Below are 15,624 nucleotides of genomic sequence, written 5' to 3'. Positions count from 1 at the left end.
AGGTCCACAGTGGACACCAGATATCTTGGGAGATCATCGCAGTCATAATATTCGTGATCAGCAACCCCAAAAAATCCCGAGTAATGACTAATTTCGAAAAAAATTACTCAAAGTTTCACAAAACTCCAGGAGATAAGGTCCACACTGGGCTCTAGGTAGCTCGAGGATCATTGCTGTCATAATATTCGTGTTCATCGAAACCGAAAACCCTAAAATAACATAAGACTTCAGAAGACGAGTTTCGCATAGCCATGATGATTTCGAAGAAGATGGAACTTAAAGAAGAAGAAGAATTACACGGAATTAACTTAACTATCGGACAATTTATAAAAATAACAAAGTTATTTTTACAGTTTGTAAAAATACCCAAAAACAATTTATAAATTATAGTTTATAGAATTGATTGTGGTTATCATAGAAATAATTTAAGAACAATATTAAGAACTTCACATTCACATGTGCTGTGTATTCATAAATTATATTAAAAAAATACCTAAGTAGTTAGATATACTTATTTCGAATGAAACAAAAAGAGTTGTGAAGAAAAGTCAGTCGTTTTTCAATTGTTAAACTATAAGAAACGCTTAATTAATACATGGGGCTGTTATAAATGAATTAACAAACTAGGTCTAGTAGATTTTTGTTCATCTATCAATAGACCATTAGTAAACATTTTTTTAAATAAATTCAACATAGTCAACTAGTCCTTTACCTAGAAACTAGAGATATTAACTTGTTTTATTTTAACGTTTCGGAGGGTCCCTTGTTCGAGGATTTGCATTTGTTCCAGGTACGGTAGTGGCCTCTTCTATTGCTTCTAACTGTTTGAAGCGTTTATGTTTTCCTGTAAGAAAGAAAGACAGTATTATTTTACGTTTTTACTAGCCTTGAAAGCAGTGTATTATTATAAAAGGGCGGCCGTCAAAGCCTACACTCTTAAAATAACGTTTTCTTTTACATATATATATGTTTTTGGAGAATTTATATATAATACATAATTAAATGCAATATTTTTATAAAAAACGTTAAATGGAGTATTGAAAACGAACAGCTAATTGATCAATATAATATAAAACATTTTCAGTTTTATTCAGGAATTTCATCTTTAAAGTTTTTCTTACTGTTCTGTCAATATGTCACCCTTATTATCTTTTCACTTCTTTTTGTTCTTTTTGGCACTTTTAATTTCTGGTGCAATTTTCGTGTCACTGTTGGCTTACTTAGTTCTTTTGTAGTTCGTGAAGTTCTTTATTCACATTTTCCCTCTTCTCTCTACGTGATTATTTATATTCCTCCTCTGCTTATCGGGTTCTGTACCCCTGTTGCATCATTAAATATGCTCTGTTTTTTCTTTCTGCTATAATCCGACATTCTTCGTTAAAACATTAATTTGTTTTTGTTCTTCTTTGTTTAACTTCCATGCCTAGTAATTCTTTAGCTGCTTCCTTTATGATGTTTCTGCACCCTTTCAACTCTTCATTTATGTTTTCATATTTTAGTCTGTTTTTATAGTTTGATGTTTATATTTTGTTTATATTATTTATTTTTATTTGTATTTTTGGGCCGTATATTGTATCGTTCATGTATAGAACCTATTTCCTTTTTTAAATGTTTAAAATTTTGGCCCTTACCCTACTTTCGACCCAGTAGTGATCAGAATCTGCATTTGCTCCTCTTCTGGTACGGACGTTTATTATATTCGATTTTTGTTTTGAGTTTACAATAGCATGTTCTATCATATTTACTTTAGGTCCGTCTGGAAATTTCCAGGTGCCTTTACGTATATATTTTCGAGCAAAGTTAAAATTATACGATCGATTCCAAAAAAAACTACTAAAAAAAAGAAGTCATTTTAAAATCAGTGCATCACAAATATTTAAAATTTGATATTTCTCAAGCATCAATTTTTTTTATTTTGTTACGCTGTGTTATCATTCCTGTTCCATACTATACAAGTTAAATGTTTACTTTGTATTCTAGTTCTTCCTTTAATGGAACATTTAGTTTTTTATTCACGCCTATAAAATGAAAGTATTTGTTTCGTTGTGTAGTTGGAGCAATCTGCCGATTCAGCTGTTGATTCATCTATTATGTCTTTCGTTTGCCGTGTAAACATATTTCGATATAATGTCAGGACTTTGATTAATTCCGTTATTAAATAGACTTCTCGTTTATTTGACACTCAAGAAAATTAATTTTTTTTTAAAATAAACGCAATGCGTAGAATTAATTGCAGAAAGTACTGTATTTGTAACAATATGATTCATCTATTGCATATAACTTCTTTCAAATAAACACGTTTTGGCGTGTTTTTAGAAAACATTATGCACATAGAGCCCAAAGAAGCAGCTAGATCTAATGTATTATTTTTATCATTATAATCAAACATATAATATTCTATTGTTACAATGACAAGTGATCAGCAAGGAAACATATTTTTTACGCGCCTACAATGATCAAATTCAAAATGTCATAGAATTCATGATGAGTAAGTGATTTCGGCACTATTTCACCACTTACGCGCGTGATTTCTTCTTCTTCCTTTTCTTCTTTTTATATAGACTGTCTGTTTTTCAATGTGTATCCAGTAAAATGTCGTTCCATCATTTTCGTGGTCTTCCTACTGATCATCTTCACATTGGGGAACCGTCTCTTGCCGTCTTTACCACTCTATTTGTTGTCATTCGGCTTATATGATCGTTACATTCTACTCTTCTATTTCTTACCCAGTTCTTGATGTTCTCCACCTTGCATCTACGTTGTATATCTGTACTTCTAGTTCTGTCCCATAGTGTCTTACCATAAATGTTTCTAAGTGTTTTTATCTCTGCTATTTCTAACATTATTTTTGTCCTCTCTGTGTCAGGTGTTGTTTCTGCCGCTTATGTCATTATTGGTCTGATGACTGTTTTGTAAATTCTGCCTCTCGTTTCTTTCCCGATATTTTTATTTCTCCATATTGTTTCATTCAGGCAGCCTGCAGCTCTGTTTGCTCTATTCACTTGATCTTCCACCACAGTTTCGAACTTTCCCTAGCTAGGTAATGTGATGCCTAGATATTTAAACTCCATCACCTGTTCTATTATCTGACCTTCCAGCTCCAATTTACATCTTAGTAAATTGGCTGCTGTACCACGCATTTTGTCTTTTTTGGGGAAATTAATATGTTAAATTTTCTGGTGGGTATATTAAATTAGTGCAGCATACGTTGTAAATCATTCTCACTTTGAGAGAGTAGAATTGCGTCGTCTGCATAGCAGATTATTTCAAGTTGTTTTTCTCTAATTGTATCCTTTTTTAGTTTATTTTTTTATTACTTTATCCATAATCAGCTTAACCAATAGAGGACACAGGGAATCTTACTGTCTTAACCCATTGTCAGCTAGTCAATAGGGTCGGTTAGTTCTTTTTCTACTTTTACTTTTATTGTGTTGTTTTGGTAGATATTTTCGATCGTTTTGATTATTCCTAGAGGTATCTCTCTTGCGTACAGTAAATGGATAACGTCTTTTAATTTGACCTGGTCAAATGCCTTCTTAAGGTCCACGGAACATAGATATGCCGGTTTGTTGTATTCTAATAATTTCTCTTGCACTTGCCTCATTATAAATATAGCGTCGGTGCATGATATTTCCGACCTAAAACCTTGTTGTTCTTCTGCTAGTGTTATAATTTCATTCAGATTATTTGTTATCACTCTGATTGTTAATCCTAGTGTAGTGTTTAATAAATTAATTACTCTGTAATTTTCCTTGTCCGATTTATCTCCCTTTTTCAAGAGAGGTATTAGGATGCTTGATCTCCATTCTTGAGAAATTCTGTTTTGTTCTATTATTTTTTGGATTACTTTTAATAGTAGTTTGGTCAGATCTGGTCCTCCGTACTTTGGGAGTTCGTTCGGAATTCTGTCCTCCACTGGTGATTTTGTATTTTTTAATTTCCGTAATGCTTCCTTTATCTCTTTCTTCTTAATATTTATTTCTTCGTTTGTCGTCACCTCTGGTATTGGTGGTTCATTCTCGTTACATTTAGCAAATAGGGATCGAAAGTAGTCTACCCATGTTTCCTTCTGAATGTGCTTCGTTTTTATTAGTTCGTGCATCTCTTTCCTTTATCCTCTGATAATTCTCCATATTTATTTTTGTGTTCTAACTAAAGTATTCGTTTCATTTCTGATTCCTTTATGGTGGTTGTAGGCCTGTTGTGTTTGTTGTATTTTGTATTATAAAAAGGCTTTCTTCGTTTCTTCACATTTTTTCATCACTTCCTCTCTAAACCATGTTTTTTTTATACATATTAGCTATTTTCGTAACCATAGATTTGTTGCTTAAACATGATACAAATACGACTAAATATAAAGTACAATGTATATACGCACATCTACACCCTGATTAATTAACAAATCACCAGGCATCATAGTCAGACTTGTTCTGCGATGAGTTCCACGCCATTTCCGAGTTGTAACATCATTTTGAGACAATGAAAACTTAATATTATGTTTGTTTGAAAAATTCCTTAATCAGTGTGCATAAAAATGTTATAAAATATTAAAATGTTACGTTTTGGCTGTCTGACTGTCGCCAGTTCCTTAGTTATGACTTTTTGATGTAGGCAATATAGTAATACGTATATGTATTAGTATCACACGTTAGTAGTTGAGTTTGTACCACCAAACGATAAAGAAAAAAAAATTTTGAGCCACTTATGTATTTTAATACGAAAGTAATTTTTATGTTATTGAAATGTTTTTCCAATATTTTTGAAGCCAAGAAACTCCGCGAAAGGTTTCTGCGAGACTTTCTCAAACGTAACAACCATAATGCCTATGGGATGTATGGCAATATGGGGAAAATTTTTAAACAAATGATATATAAGCGCACTACAGTGCATGACATTTCGTCTCGACTAGTGGAAATAAAATGGACGCAAGGCAAAAACAGATAACCCAGAAAACGATTCAGAAATGAGTGACTCTTCAGAATCCCCAAATAGATATGAGAGAAAGGCGACTCTGGTCGGACTGTCTTTGCATCAAATATGTCCCAATTACTCCAATCTAGATCCCAATCAGATCCTTTAGCATAGTAAGGAAGTTTTCGCAGAACTTACTATTGCTTTGGGATGTTTCAATGTCGCCTTGACACAAGAGTCCTAGACGTACCAGGGCCAAATGACAGATCCGTAAGTTATTGACAAAGAGCATCTATATAGTAGGTCTGCTGAAGTCCCAAGAACTTGTATATTGTTTCGACAGTTTCGTAAAATTTATTCCATATAGAAAAGTCCTTTGACGAAAAAGAAGTAGAATTAAAAATCTGGAATGTTGTCGATGTCATCGAAATATCCCGAAATATCTCGTAAAGTTATGAACATCAAAAAATGTATAGACAGTTTAAGTGGTAGTAGTAATTGAGTTTTGGAACAGATCTGTCATTCAGTTAAATTTTTTATTTAAGTATTGTAATATTGTTTGCATATTGTTTGAATATTGGACATGTTAAAAGAATGCCAGAGTACAGATGGCCTAGAAGAGTACTGGAATGGATCCCTCCTTAAAGAAGAAAGAGAGGACGACCACGGAGAAGTTGGCGCAACGATATGGATGAAGCAATAGCGGCAAGAGAGTTAAACGAGGCAACTGCGTATTGACGGAAAAAGATGGAAATTGGGGACAGAGAAGCGGCGACAGCCGTAACCAATCCGTTATTAAAAAAATAAAATATTGTTTGCTGTTTTTAAAAAAAGTAATTATAGAGAAGTTTAACATTGGTGACAGCGGTGGGATAAAGAGGATATGAAGTTATTGTTAATGAATAATAGATCTATATATCTACTGAATTTGAAAAAGAAGTGGATACCACCGGACCTTCCGCATGGTTTTTAAAAGTGGAAGAGGAAAAGGGCAAGCCTACGCAAGAAGAGAAAAAAGAGTAAAAAGCCAAGACAAGAAAGGGAAATAAAAAGAAGAAAAGACCTTATTATGATGTATAAAAAAAATTTGTGAGCTACTTTGTGTGCAATAAGAAAATGTAGAATAAAGAATATATGAGAACACATGATAAAGTTAGTAACAAATATTGGACAGCTTGGGAGAAAGCATCCACATCACTGTTAATATTCTAAGAAAAATATACATCTTCTTGAAGAGACACAACCTATTAAGTTAAACCTGATACAACGTATTACTAAGAGATTTAAGCTTAAGCCCGAGGGCTATGGAAATACAGGCTATGGCTGAACCAGAGGAAAATGAAGCCTATGAAGATGATACCAACACAAGAAAAATCTGTCTCTTTAGAAGATCTGTTTGCTGTCAAGGACGAGACTTTGGAAGTTGAAGAAAAAAGTCACCTACTAAAGGTGCTGCTGTCAAGAGGTCCAATACAGCTCAAGCTGCTGCAACACTAGCAGCTGTTAAGAATTGGAGCAGACCGAAAAAATGAAGATGACTCGTAAATAAGTTTCTGTTATATTGGAATTCCATATATTTATATTGTAAACCTTATTTGTTCTACATTTTAGTCTCTTATCTAATATTTTAAAATGTTGGCAAAAGGAAAAATATAACGAAAGGGTTCTTCTTCAGGTACCATCTCCACTACGGAGGTTGAAAATCATCATAGCTATTTTAATTTTTAAGGCAGTAGCTCTAAAAAGTTGTTTTGAGCTGCATTCAAACCATTCTCTCAGGTTCTTGAGCCATGAAATTCGTCTTCTTCCGATGCTTCTTCTACCATCTATCTTTCCTTGCATTATGAGTCGCAGGATGCCATACTTCTCGCCCCGCATCACATGTCCGAGAGACTGTAGTTTTCTTTCTTTAATTGTAAGTTCTCTTCCTTCTCTTTACCTATTCTTCTCAGTACTTCATTGTTCGTAACTCTATCTACCCAGGACACCCTCATAATTCTTCTATAGGTCCACATTTCAAAGGCTACAAGAATTTAAAGTTGATATTAAAAGTTTATTGCACTTGGTGTACCCTCAGGCACCCAAAGATTTTCTGGAAAAAATTGGTATAAAGGCATTCATAGATAGACTACAGGATGTTAAAATGTAACAAGCAACCTCTCCATTAACTACATCAGAAAATGATAAATAGAGCACCCAGGTCAGACCACGAGTATGAAGCGGCCTAAAAGATTTCCAGATGTCGCCCAAAATTAAAGAAATAAATCTTACGGAACTGCCGTAACAATATTAATTAATGAAAGATGTTAACTAAAAGCACACTATTATATACTTATATTATGTAAGTTAAAAGTACAGCTCTAAAAATGGGTGTATACTTGTTAAAGAAAAGGCCATATACTGTGCTTTCTACTGGTTGATTGGATACACCTACTACTAAACTATATACCTAGTGCCAGTGTATTAAGATACTTAGGTAATATGTCATATCGTACCTCCTTACAAGTCTTAAAAATGCAGCTTTATTTAAACAATTTCTGCGAAAGCCTTTCTTTTGTCTTCTAAAACCTTCTTCTATATTATCATCGTTTAACATTTTTTCTTTTTGTTTTAGTCTTTTTGAGCGTCCTATAATCCGAGAAAAATGATACCGTAGATAGCAATGTATAAATGTGTTGATTGGTATTTGTTGTGACATTTATTAAAACATTATACCTATATTATTTATATAAAACATTATAGATATAAACTTGCAAACCATGTAGAAGGCTGTAAATATGTCGCAAAAAGAGTAGTTTGCATAACGAATAAAATAGACGCCAAGGCCTTAAGTGTGATAGCAATTTATGCACCTGAGAAGAACATAGAAAATACTAAGACGAATATATGGAGGCATAAAAGAACAAGGTTTGTGGCGCAGGTGTTACAATTTTGAGTTGTATAGAGAATTTGGAAAACCTGACGTTGTAAAAGTCATTAAGGTAGCACGCCTCAGATGGATAGGTCATGTAATCAGACGAGAGGAAGATGCCATAGTCAGAAAAGTTTTTGACCGAAGAGGGCCGATCGGACAACGAAGAAGAGGAAGACCGAGACTTAGGTACCAAGACAACCTAGAAAATGATTTGAAGTCTATCGGAATTAGAGCATGGAGAAGAGTTGCCAGAGACAGGGGCGAATGGAGGATTGTTCTGAAGAAGGCTTTGGCTCATAAAGAGCTCTAACGCCACTAATGATGATGATGATGAAGAACAGAGATGTAAATATCACAGAAAGCTTCTACAAACTCCTCCAGAGCACAGCAAACGAAATTCCACATAGTAATCAGGGATAAACAACGATATAACAAAAATGTCAGAAATGAAAACGGCGATCTTAGTTCAGACTTCTGTAGCATAAATGAATTACTTATTAATAATACTTTTTTCTTTTATGAACAACAACTACACTACTTTAAAGTACCAGAGAACAAAGATCTATGATCGACTATATTCTTTTAAATTGGGAGCTACTTCCTTTAAATGTAATTACACTAACATCGGTAGAGATCGAAAGCAATTATAAGCTAGTGTTGTGATAAAACCTAATAAAAACAAATATATCACAAAAATAAATTTTGCAGAATTCACCATACAGATACAACTTGAAAATTTGCAGGTTGACACAAGGTATTTATATCAAAAAAGAATGGCAGAAAAATGCAGAAACACATATCATTCAAAGCCATGAAATCGAGGAAAGCTGGGAAAAAATTAAAGCAAATATCTTAGACTCAGCTAGAGAAGCTCTGGACAAAAGATAAATAAAGCAAGTCCCTCCCAAAGCGAAAAACTCCGTGATTTTGTACAGAGGTGAAATAAAATACAAGGAAAAGAATAAGCTTACCTGAAGTAACTGTTGACCTGAATGAAACTGATACTAACAAAATTTAGCACATCTTTCATACTCCAGTCACCAGAGACGAAAATACCAGTGAACCTCTAAAAATCATACAAACAAGCTAAATTTTGCAGAGCATATTAATTTTAAGACCCCAAAAAAGATGCAAAAAAGTTTACTACTTTTACCCTCGGGCTTTCACCTAAAACACCCCTCACAGGGGGGTAAAAACACAAAAAAAATAATTTATCAAGAATCTGTTCATCGTAGAAAAAAATGTTTCAAATAAAAAATGTGGCTGAGATAATTTTAAACAAAAATGTTTATAAGCATTTTTTGTGTAGAATGAACCGTTCTCTTAGAAACAACGCTTGAAGCGACCATCATGTCAGTTAGGCGCGCGAAATCAACTTTCAATAAAATTTATATCAGCTCGACGGTAAAAATTCGATATCTTTTAATTCAAGTGACCTATCGACAAAAATCAAGATGAGTTTTAAAGGTAGAGAGTTCAGCTTTCCGCGTATGCAGTTTTTATTTTTTGCCGCAAATAAACTCAGATTTTATACAGGTCTTAAATAAATAAACGTGGAACAATTTTTGTCATTTTTTATGATTCTCACGAGAATCAATACAATCTATACCTTTCATTGACTGATGACTATACCGTTTCGATAACTAGAGCTTAACCTTTAAAACCTATAGCATGAAATTTTAGTCTTGAGTTTTGGCAACAAATGAGAGGCATTTGAAATATGGTTAAAAAACGCTGGATTTAAACTTTCACACACCAAACGATCTAAAACATTTAAAGCCTTTGTTTTTAATTACACTAGTACGTTTTTTAAAAGAACAAAACTTCTGCAATAAACTACACCCAAAACCGTCTACTGAAATATTTTTCTCGTGACGTGTGATCGTTTGTAATGTAAAACATTAAATTCTGCGTTTTTTATTTATATTTCAAATGCCTCATATTTGTTACCATCATCATCAGCATTTGACTCTACAACTCTATGTGAGTATTGGCTGCGTTTACAATTTACCTCCATTGTTGTCGGTCCTGAGCAGCTATTTCCCATTTTGCGTAGATCACTTTCTACTGCGTCCTTCCATCTCTTTTTGGGCGACCAACTGACCTTCTGCCATCGGGCCTTTCCCAGAATGTGGCGTTCAGGAGTCTTTCGTCACTCGATCTTAGTACGTGGCCCGCCCATCTTATTCTATGTTTTCATCTCCACATACTGTATGGAGTTTATCATTGTGTCTTCTTCTATATTCTCCTGTTGTCTCTTCTCTGCAAGGCCCATAGATAGTCCGCAGTATCTTTCTTTCCAGTACCAGTAATTTTGTCGTTTCTCGCTGGTTCAGAGTCCATGTCTCGCTTCCATACGTTATTGTGGGACGAATTATTGTCTTTTACACTGTTATTTTTGCTGGTATTGAGAGTATTTTTGATTTAAGGACGGCCATTAATGAGTAATATGCCCTGTTTCCTGCAATGATCCTGGCTGCCACGTCCTTTTCATATTTATTTTCAGATGTTATGATCGCTCCCAGGTACTTGAATTCTTTGACGACTTCAAAGTTGTATTCATTGATTGTTACGTTTTTTCTAACCCTTGGTATTGGGTTCTTCGTAACCACCATGCACTTGGTCTTGTCCTCGTTGACCTTCAGACCAACTTCCTTTTCTCCGTTTTCAAATAGGATAAAAACTTCTTTGCATCTCTGTTGGATTGTGCATTTCTGTCCACGTCATCCGCAAACGCCAATAGTATTTTTGATCCTTGGGCGGCAAATCCGTTTGTCAGTTGTGGTTGAGCTTTCCTTACCGCATGTTCCAGCGCAAAATTAAATAGCAGGGGGGCGAGAGGATCTCCTTCTCTAAGCCCGGTGTCAATGAGGAATTCCCCCAACGTGGTGTTGCCAATTATAATCCATGCGGAAGCGTTCTCTGTGCTCACCTGTGCTAATCGTACCAGCTTTTCAGGTACTCCCATTTCTACCATGGTCTCCCACAATGCTTCTCTGCTAACAGAATCGTAAGCTTGTTTAAAGTCCACGAAGATTTGGTGTACATCGCGGTTGAATTCCAAGTTTTTTCCAACACCTGGCGTAGGACGAATATCTGGTCTATGGTCGACCTTCCCGGTCTGAATCCGCTTTAGTAGTCGCCTATTATTTCCTCTGCGTATGGAGTTAGCCTTTTAGACAGTAATCTGGATATAATGTTGTACGCTGTATTGATTAATGATATTCCTCTATAGTTCCGACATATTTGTTTGTCTCCCTTCTTGTGGATAGGTACTATATGGCTTTCATGCCAGTGTTTCAGTATTTCTTCTCTTTCCCAGAGACTTCTCTTAAAAGATGATATATCTCAAGGTGGAGCTTTTCTCCCTCTTTTTTAGTAGTTCGTCATATTTGTTACCACAACTCAAAATTGAAATTTTATGTCATAGATTTTAAAGATTGATATCTAAAAATGGAAATGTTACTACAACTGATCAATGAAAGTAATCAATTTTATTTATCTCACGATAATCGTAAAAGTGGCAAAAATCTCGCCACGCTAATTTATTTAACATCTTTATAAAAACAGAGTTTATTCTCAGCAAAATACAAAAACTGCATGCGAAAGCTGCACTCTTAGCTTTTAAAACCATCTTGATTTTTGTCGAGAGCACGTTTGGATCAAAAGAAGACTACAAGGAAAAAACCAGATATGTCAAAATTTCATAAAACCGAGAAAAACGCATATTTAACTTTGAAGACCATAATGTGTCTTCCATTAAAACGTATAATAAAACTCGGGAGTCAAAATTCCTCCATAAAAACACATGAACGGCATTGCACTGTTTTTATTCAGAAAAATGTGTTACACTCTTTAAAAATCCAGGAAATTCTTGTCAACCGCAATTTGTCCATTGAAAGAACCAGCTTAGTCATCTGAAACAGAAAATTGTCAATGCTTTCAATAATGAAAATAGGTTTCATTTTGATTAGTATTTCTATTGTGAATGATAGGTAATAATAAATACAACAAAACCTGTCAATAACGGTCACTAAAAATGACAGAACTATTGGCCGATATAAAAAGGTGGCCGCTAATACCAGGTTTTGTAGTCCACAAATTTTGGTTTGGGGAACTTTGAAACTAGCCGGCTAGTACAAGTGGACGGTTTTGACAGGTGGCCGTTAACACAGGTTTTACTGTAACATGGCTCGTTAAAGATCCCTACCTCTGGTTGGAACACCAGGGCATTCGTCAAAATTTTCCGTTGGTGGAAGCGTGCTCCGGGCATCGGTGTTTAACATCGCAGAAGTAGATCGACGCCGACGTTAAATAAAGAAATAAAGAGTAATTATAATAATAATAATTTAGCTGTTACGACTAATTATAAGGTAAGACGGAGAAAAAGTCCACAACTGCAGGACCACAGAATCTCATAAGGCTCATTAAATCGCTGTGCTTGGCTTTTGAAATTGCGAGGGGCCCTGAAACAACATACAGGGAATAATATTATAATTTTTTGTGATACCTTATACCTTACCTGAGTAGGCTGGTAATGGTAATTCAAATTCTCCATTCTTCAACTCCGTAGTTGTTAAGGTCATTCGTTTCTTCAAGATGCTTGAAAAGAATGGTCCATTGTAAGAAGATCGATGATTTATAAGTCGACTGTGCTCTGATGTGGCAACAACCTCTTTCAAAACCTGAGTTTTGAAAGGGCATTTTGGAACATACTTTTTGTCCAAAAATGATTTCCAGTCCAAAACTATTTTTCGTGTTACTTTCACGACGATGAATGGAGACGGCTTTACGCGAGACCCCTTGATCATGTCTCTAAACTCTTTTGGTACTTCAAAAGGCATTTTTAGATTCCACAGTCCAACATTCTTGTCACACTCTAAGTATGAATGTCCACGGATGGGATATGTAATTTTTATTTCACGAAGCCCATGGATTTTGTTGTTTGCGATATAATGTATGAATCGGAATATTGTGAAATTAATGTGTGAATAATGCGAACTTTTTATACCTGCCTGTTTATATTTTTACAAGAAACAAAACGAGTCTTTCTATTACGTTATGTTATATCAATGCATAAATGTCTTGTTGAACATTTAATCATTCAGAAAAATAATTATATTCGATATTCACAAATGTTTGTTCTTACAAAAAAACTTTCTATTATTGAAATACTCATTGTTTAATAATAATTTTTAAATCAATCCAACGCTATCTACCGTGACATATCTGGTTCTTTCACTGGACGCATGGACAAAGCTGGTTTTTTCCCAGTACCCCGAAACTTTGAAGTGTAATTACTCATGACAAGACTACTTTTTGCCCTGTACGATAGCTCTAAAATGTGCTTCTCCGCGTGTTCTATACCATAGAATAGAAATCTGAAATTTGAAAAAAATTGACATGTCTGGTTTTTTCCCTGTAGTCTTCAAAAGATATCGAATTTTTACCGTCGAGCTGATATAAATTTTATTAAACATTAATTTCGTGCAAGTAACTGACATGCAAAATCGACGGTTTTAAGGGAAAGCCCGAGGGTAAAAGTGGTAAACTTTTTTCTATCTTTTTGGGGTTCCAAAATTAGTATTCTCTGCAAAATTCAGCTTGTTCCTGTGATTTTTAGGGTTCAAATCTCTGACGACTGGACTATCAGGAATGTTACAAAATTTTTCTAGGTTTAATATGAAAGCTGCAAGTTTTTTTATTTTTTGAATGAGCAATATCTTGAGTTATAGACAAAAATATCTGTGTAAAAAGCAAAAATAGACTCCTATAGAAAATGTTCAATACTCATATGGTCCGTTTTTCGGCAGATCCCTCCTGGTATAATTTAATATGGTAGCTTTTGAACCTTCAGACATTGATCTTCAGGTATACAAGGTCTATTGAATTAAGTGAATAAATATACGTTATATATATTATATATTATATAATTATACTATAAAAAATCGTTAGAATTTTAAAGCAAATTAAATACTTAAATACATTAAATTTTAGCGCGTGTATCGCTAGTTTTCAATTAAATGATAAAGTAACCAAAAAATAATACACCTCCTTTAAAATCTTTAATTTTCTCAAATAAATCGTACTTACTTGCTATCTTTATCATTATAATACCCCACCATATCGACCAACCCCATCCAACAAGGCAGAACAGTACAGTGAAACATTGGCTGAAACCTATAATTAAATTTATTAAAAAAGCTCCGAATCTTGACTTGGCTCCATCCTTTTGAGAAAATCTGGGTATGCCAATACAAAGATTGAGTATTCCACTTATAACTGTGCCTAAAAATAAAATCAACACTTTATAAATATTTTGTGTTTTATTACTAACATTATTGGACGAATAGACAATTTACGCAATAAAGGGCATTAAAAAAAGTTAACTGGTATAAACCAATATGTGATAAAATTCATATATTGGTAAACATATTCACATATTCACATATTCATGGTATGCTTTTAGAATCCACAAGACTGCCTTGCAAGTTTTTATAATCGACCAATAGATGGCGTTACTAAGTTGCGGCATCATTGTCTTCGTAAATGTGCATATTTGTTATTACGAAGCTATTGGCTACTTAGAAATTGACCGAGTAGAAAGTTAATAGTGAACGTTTAAAAAAAGAAACTTTGTGCAAGAAGAGAAGTCACCTGTGAATATTCCGCTTCTGATGATTTTATATGATTAAATTAAAAATTAAAAAAAGTTAACTGGTATAAAACAATATGTGATAAAATTCACATATTGGTAAACATATTCACATATTCATGGTATGCTTTTATGCATACCTACAGATACATAGGCACGTCTTTTGGCATATCGCAATACGAATAATTTTACTTGAAGAATTAGGTGTGAGAAAGATATCTTCAAGATAGTTCCGCCTAATTTGACCGAAGCGCAAACAAAAATTGTGTTGATTGGTGTCAGAAAATGCTGAAACTGTTTGGGTGTTGGATAATGAAACAAATCTCACTGAAGTTGTTCGTTCACGGAGTATTTCTCAGACACCTCGCAATTATTCCTGTAAAAGTTCGAAGAACTCGTAATGTTAAATGGTATACAACAATTTGTTTGCAAACAGTCTTTGACTGTCCATATTCATACAATTTTTTGCTTTTCTGTTCGCCACTGTCAAACAAAAGATGAAAACTGATTCCAGAATTGAAATCAGACTTTAAATTATCAAAGCGGTTCTTTCCTAGGATGTCTATTGTGTGTATACATCTGCCACAAATATTGATACAAGTGTAAATGCGGTTTATATGGCTGACAAACTGAACGCAGTTAAAAGTTATGTTGACATTACTGTGTAGAGTAGAGTAGAGTAGAGTAAAGTAGAGTATTTGTTTAACTACATAACAGATACAAATATTCAAAGCAAGTCAAAAAAACATACATAGTATTAAAAAAGTAATATAAAACGTAACTTAAATATATACAAACAAGTAACACATATTAAACAGAAAAACACGTAAATTTATGGCAAAGTTACGGTAAGCAGTTCTAGTGAATGTTGTAATAGTTATATTGTAATAGTTATAGTTAAGACTTTTTTTTTGAAAGACTTAATCTACAGCGTTTTGTTCGTAGGTAGTGACAGTTTCGCGTATTGTGAACATGGACATCAGACTGCTTTATTAAATGGGCACGTTTTCTGTGAATTTCAGTTAGAACTTGAAATATCAACAGAGTAGGTAGCGGCATAATTTTGAATTTGATAAAGAAAAGTCGGCAGTGTTCTAGATAACTAACCCCTGCTAAAATCCTGACAGCTTTCTTTTGCATTCTA

At 34.0% G+C, this 15,624-nt stretch overlaps 1 protein-coding gene across 1 annotated transcript in view; it reads right to left on the bottom strand.

Annotated features, from left to right (window-relative positions):
• Window positions 1–505: 505 nt before the first annotated feature.
• Window positions 506–15,624, bottom strand: part of stum (mechanosensory transduction mediator stumble) — a 189,509-nt gene continuing 174,390 nt past the window's right edge. The window contains exons 8-9 of the mRNA XM_072540973.1: window positions 13,919–14,113; window positions 506–844 (exon numbers count right to left, since the gene is read on the bottom strand). Of these exons, the coding sequence (XP_072397074.1) occupies window positions 744–844; window positions 13,919–14,113 (296 nt within the window). The 3' untranslated portion in view covers window positions 506–743. The remainder of the gene's footprint in view (window positions 845–13,918; window positions 14,114–15,624) is intronic.

This window comes from Diabrotica undecimpunctata, chromosome 8 (genome assembly GCF_040954645.1).
Source record: "Diabrotica undecimpunctata isolate CICGRU chromosome 8, icDiaUnde3, whole genome shotgun sequence".
Taxonomy (NCBI): Eukaryota; Metazoa; Arthropoda; class Insecta; order Coleoptera; family Chrysomelidae; genus Diabrotica; species Diabrotica undecimpunctata.
Note: the sequence above shows the minus strand (reverse complement) of the source record. Positions and strands in the feature narration are given on the sequence as shown.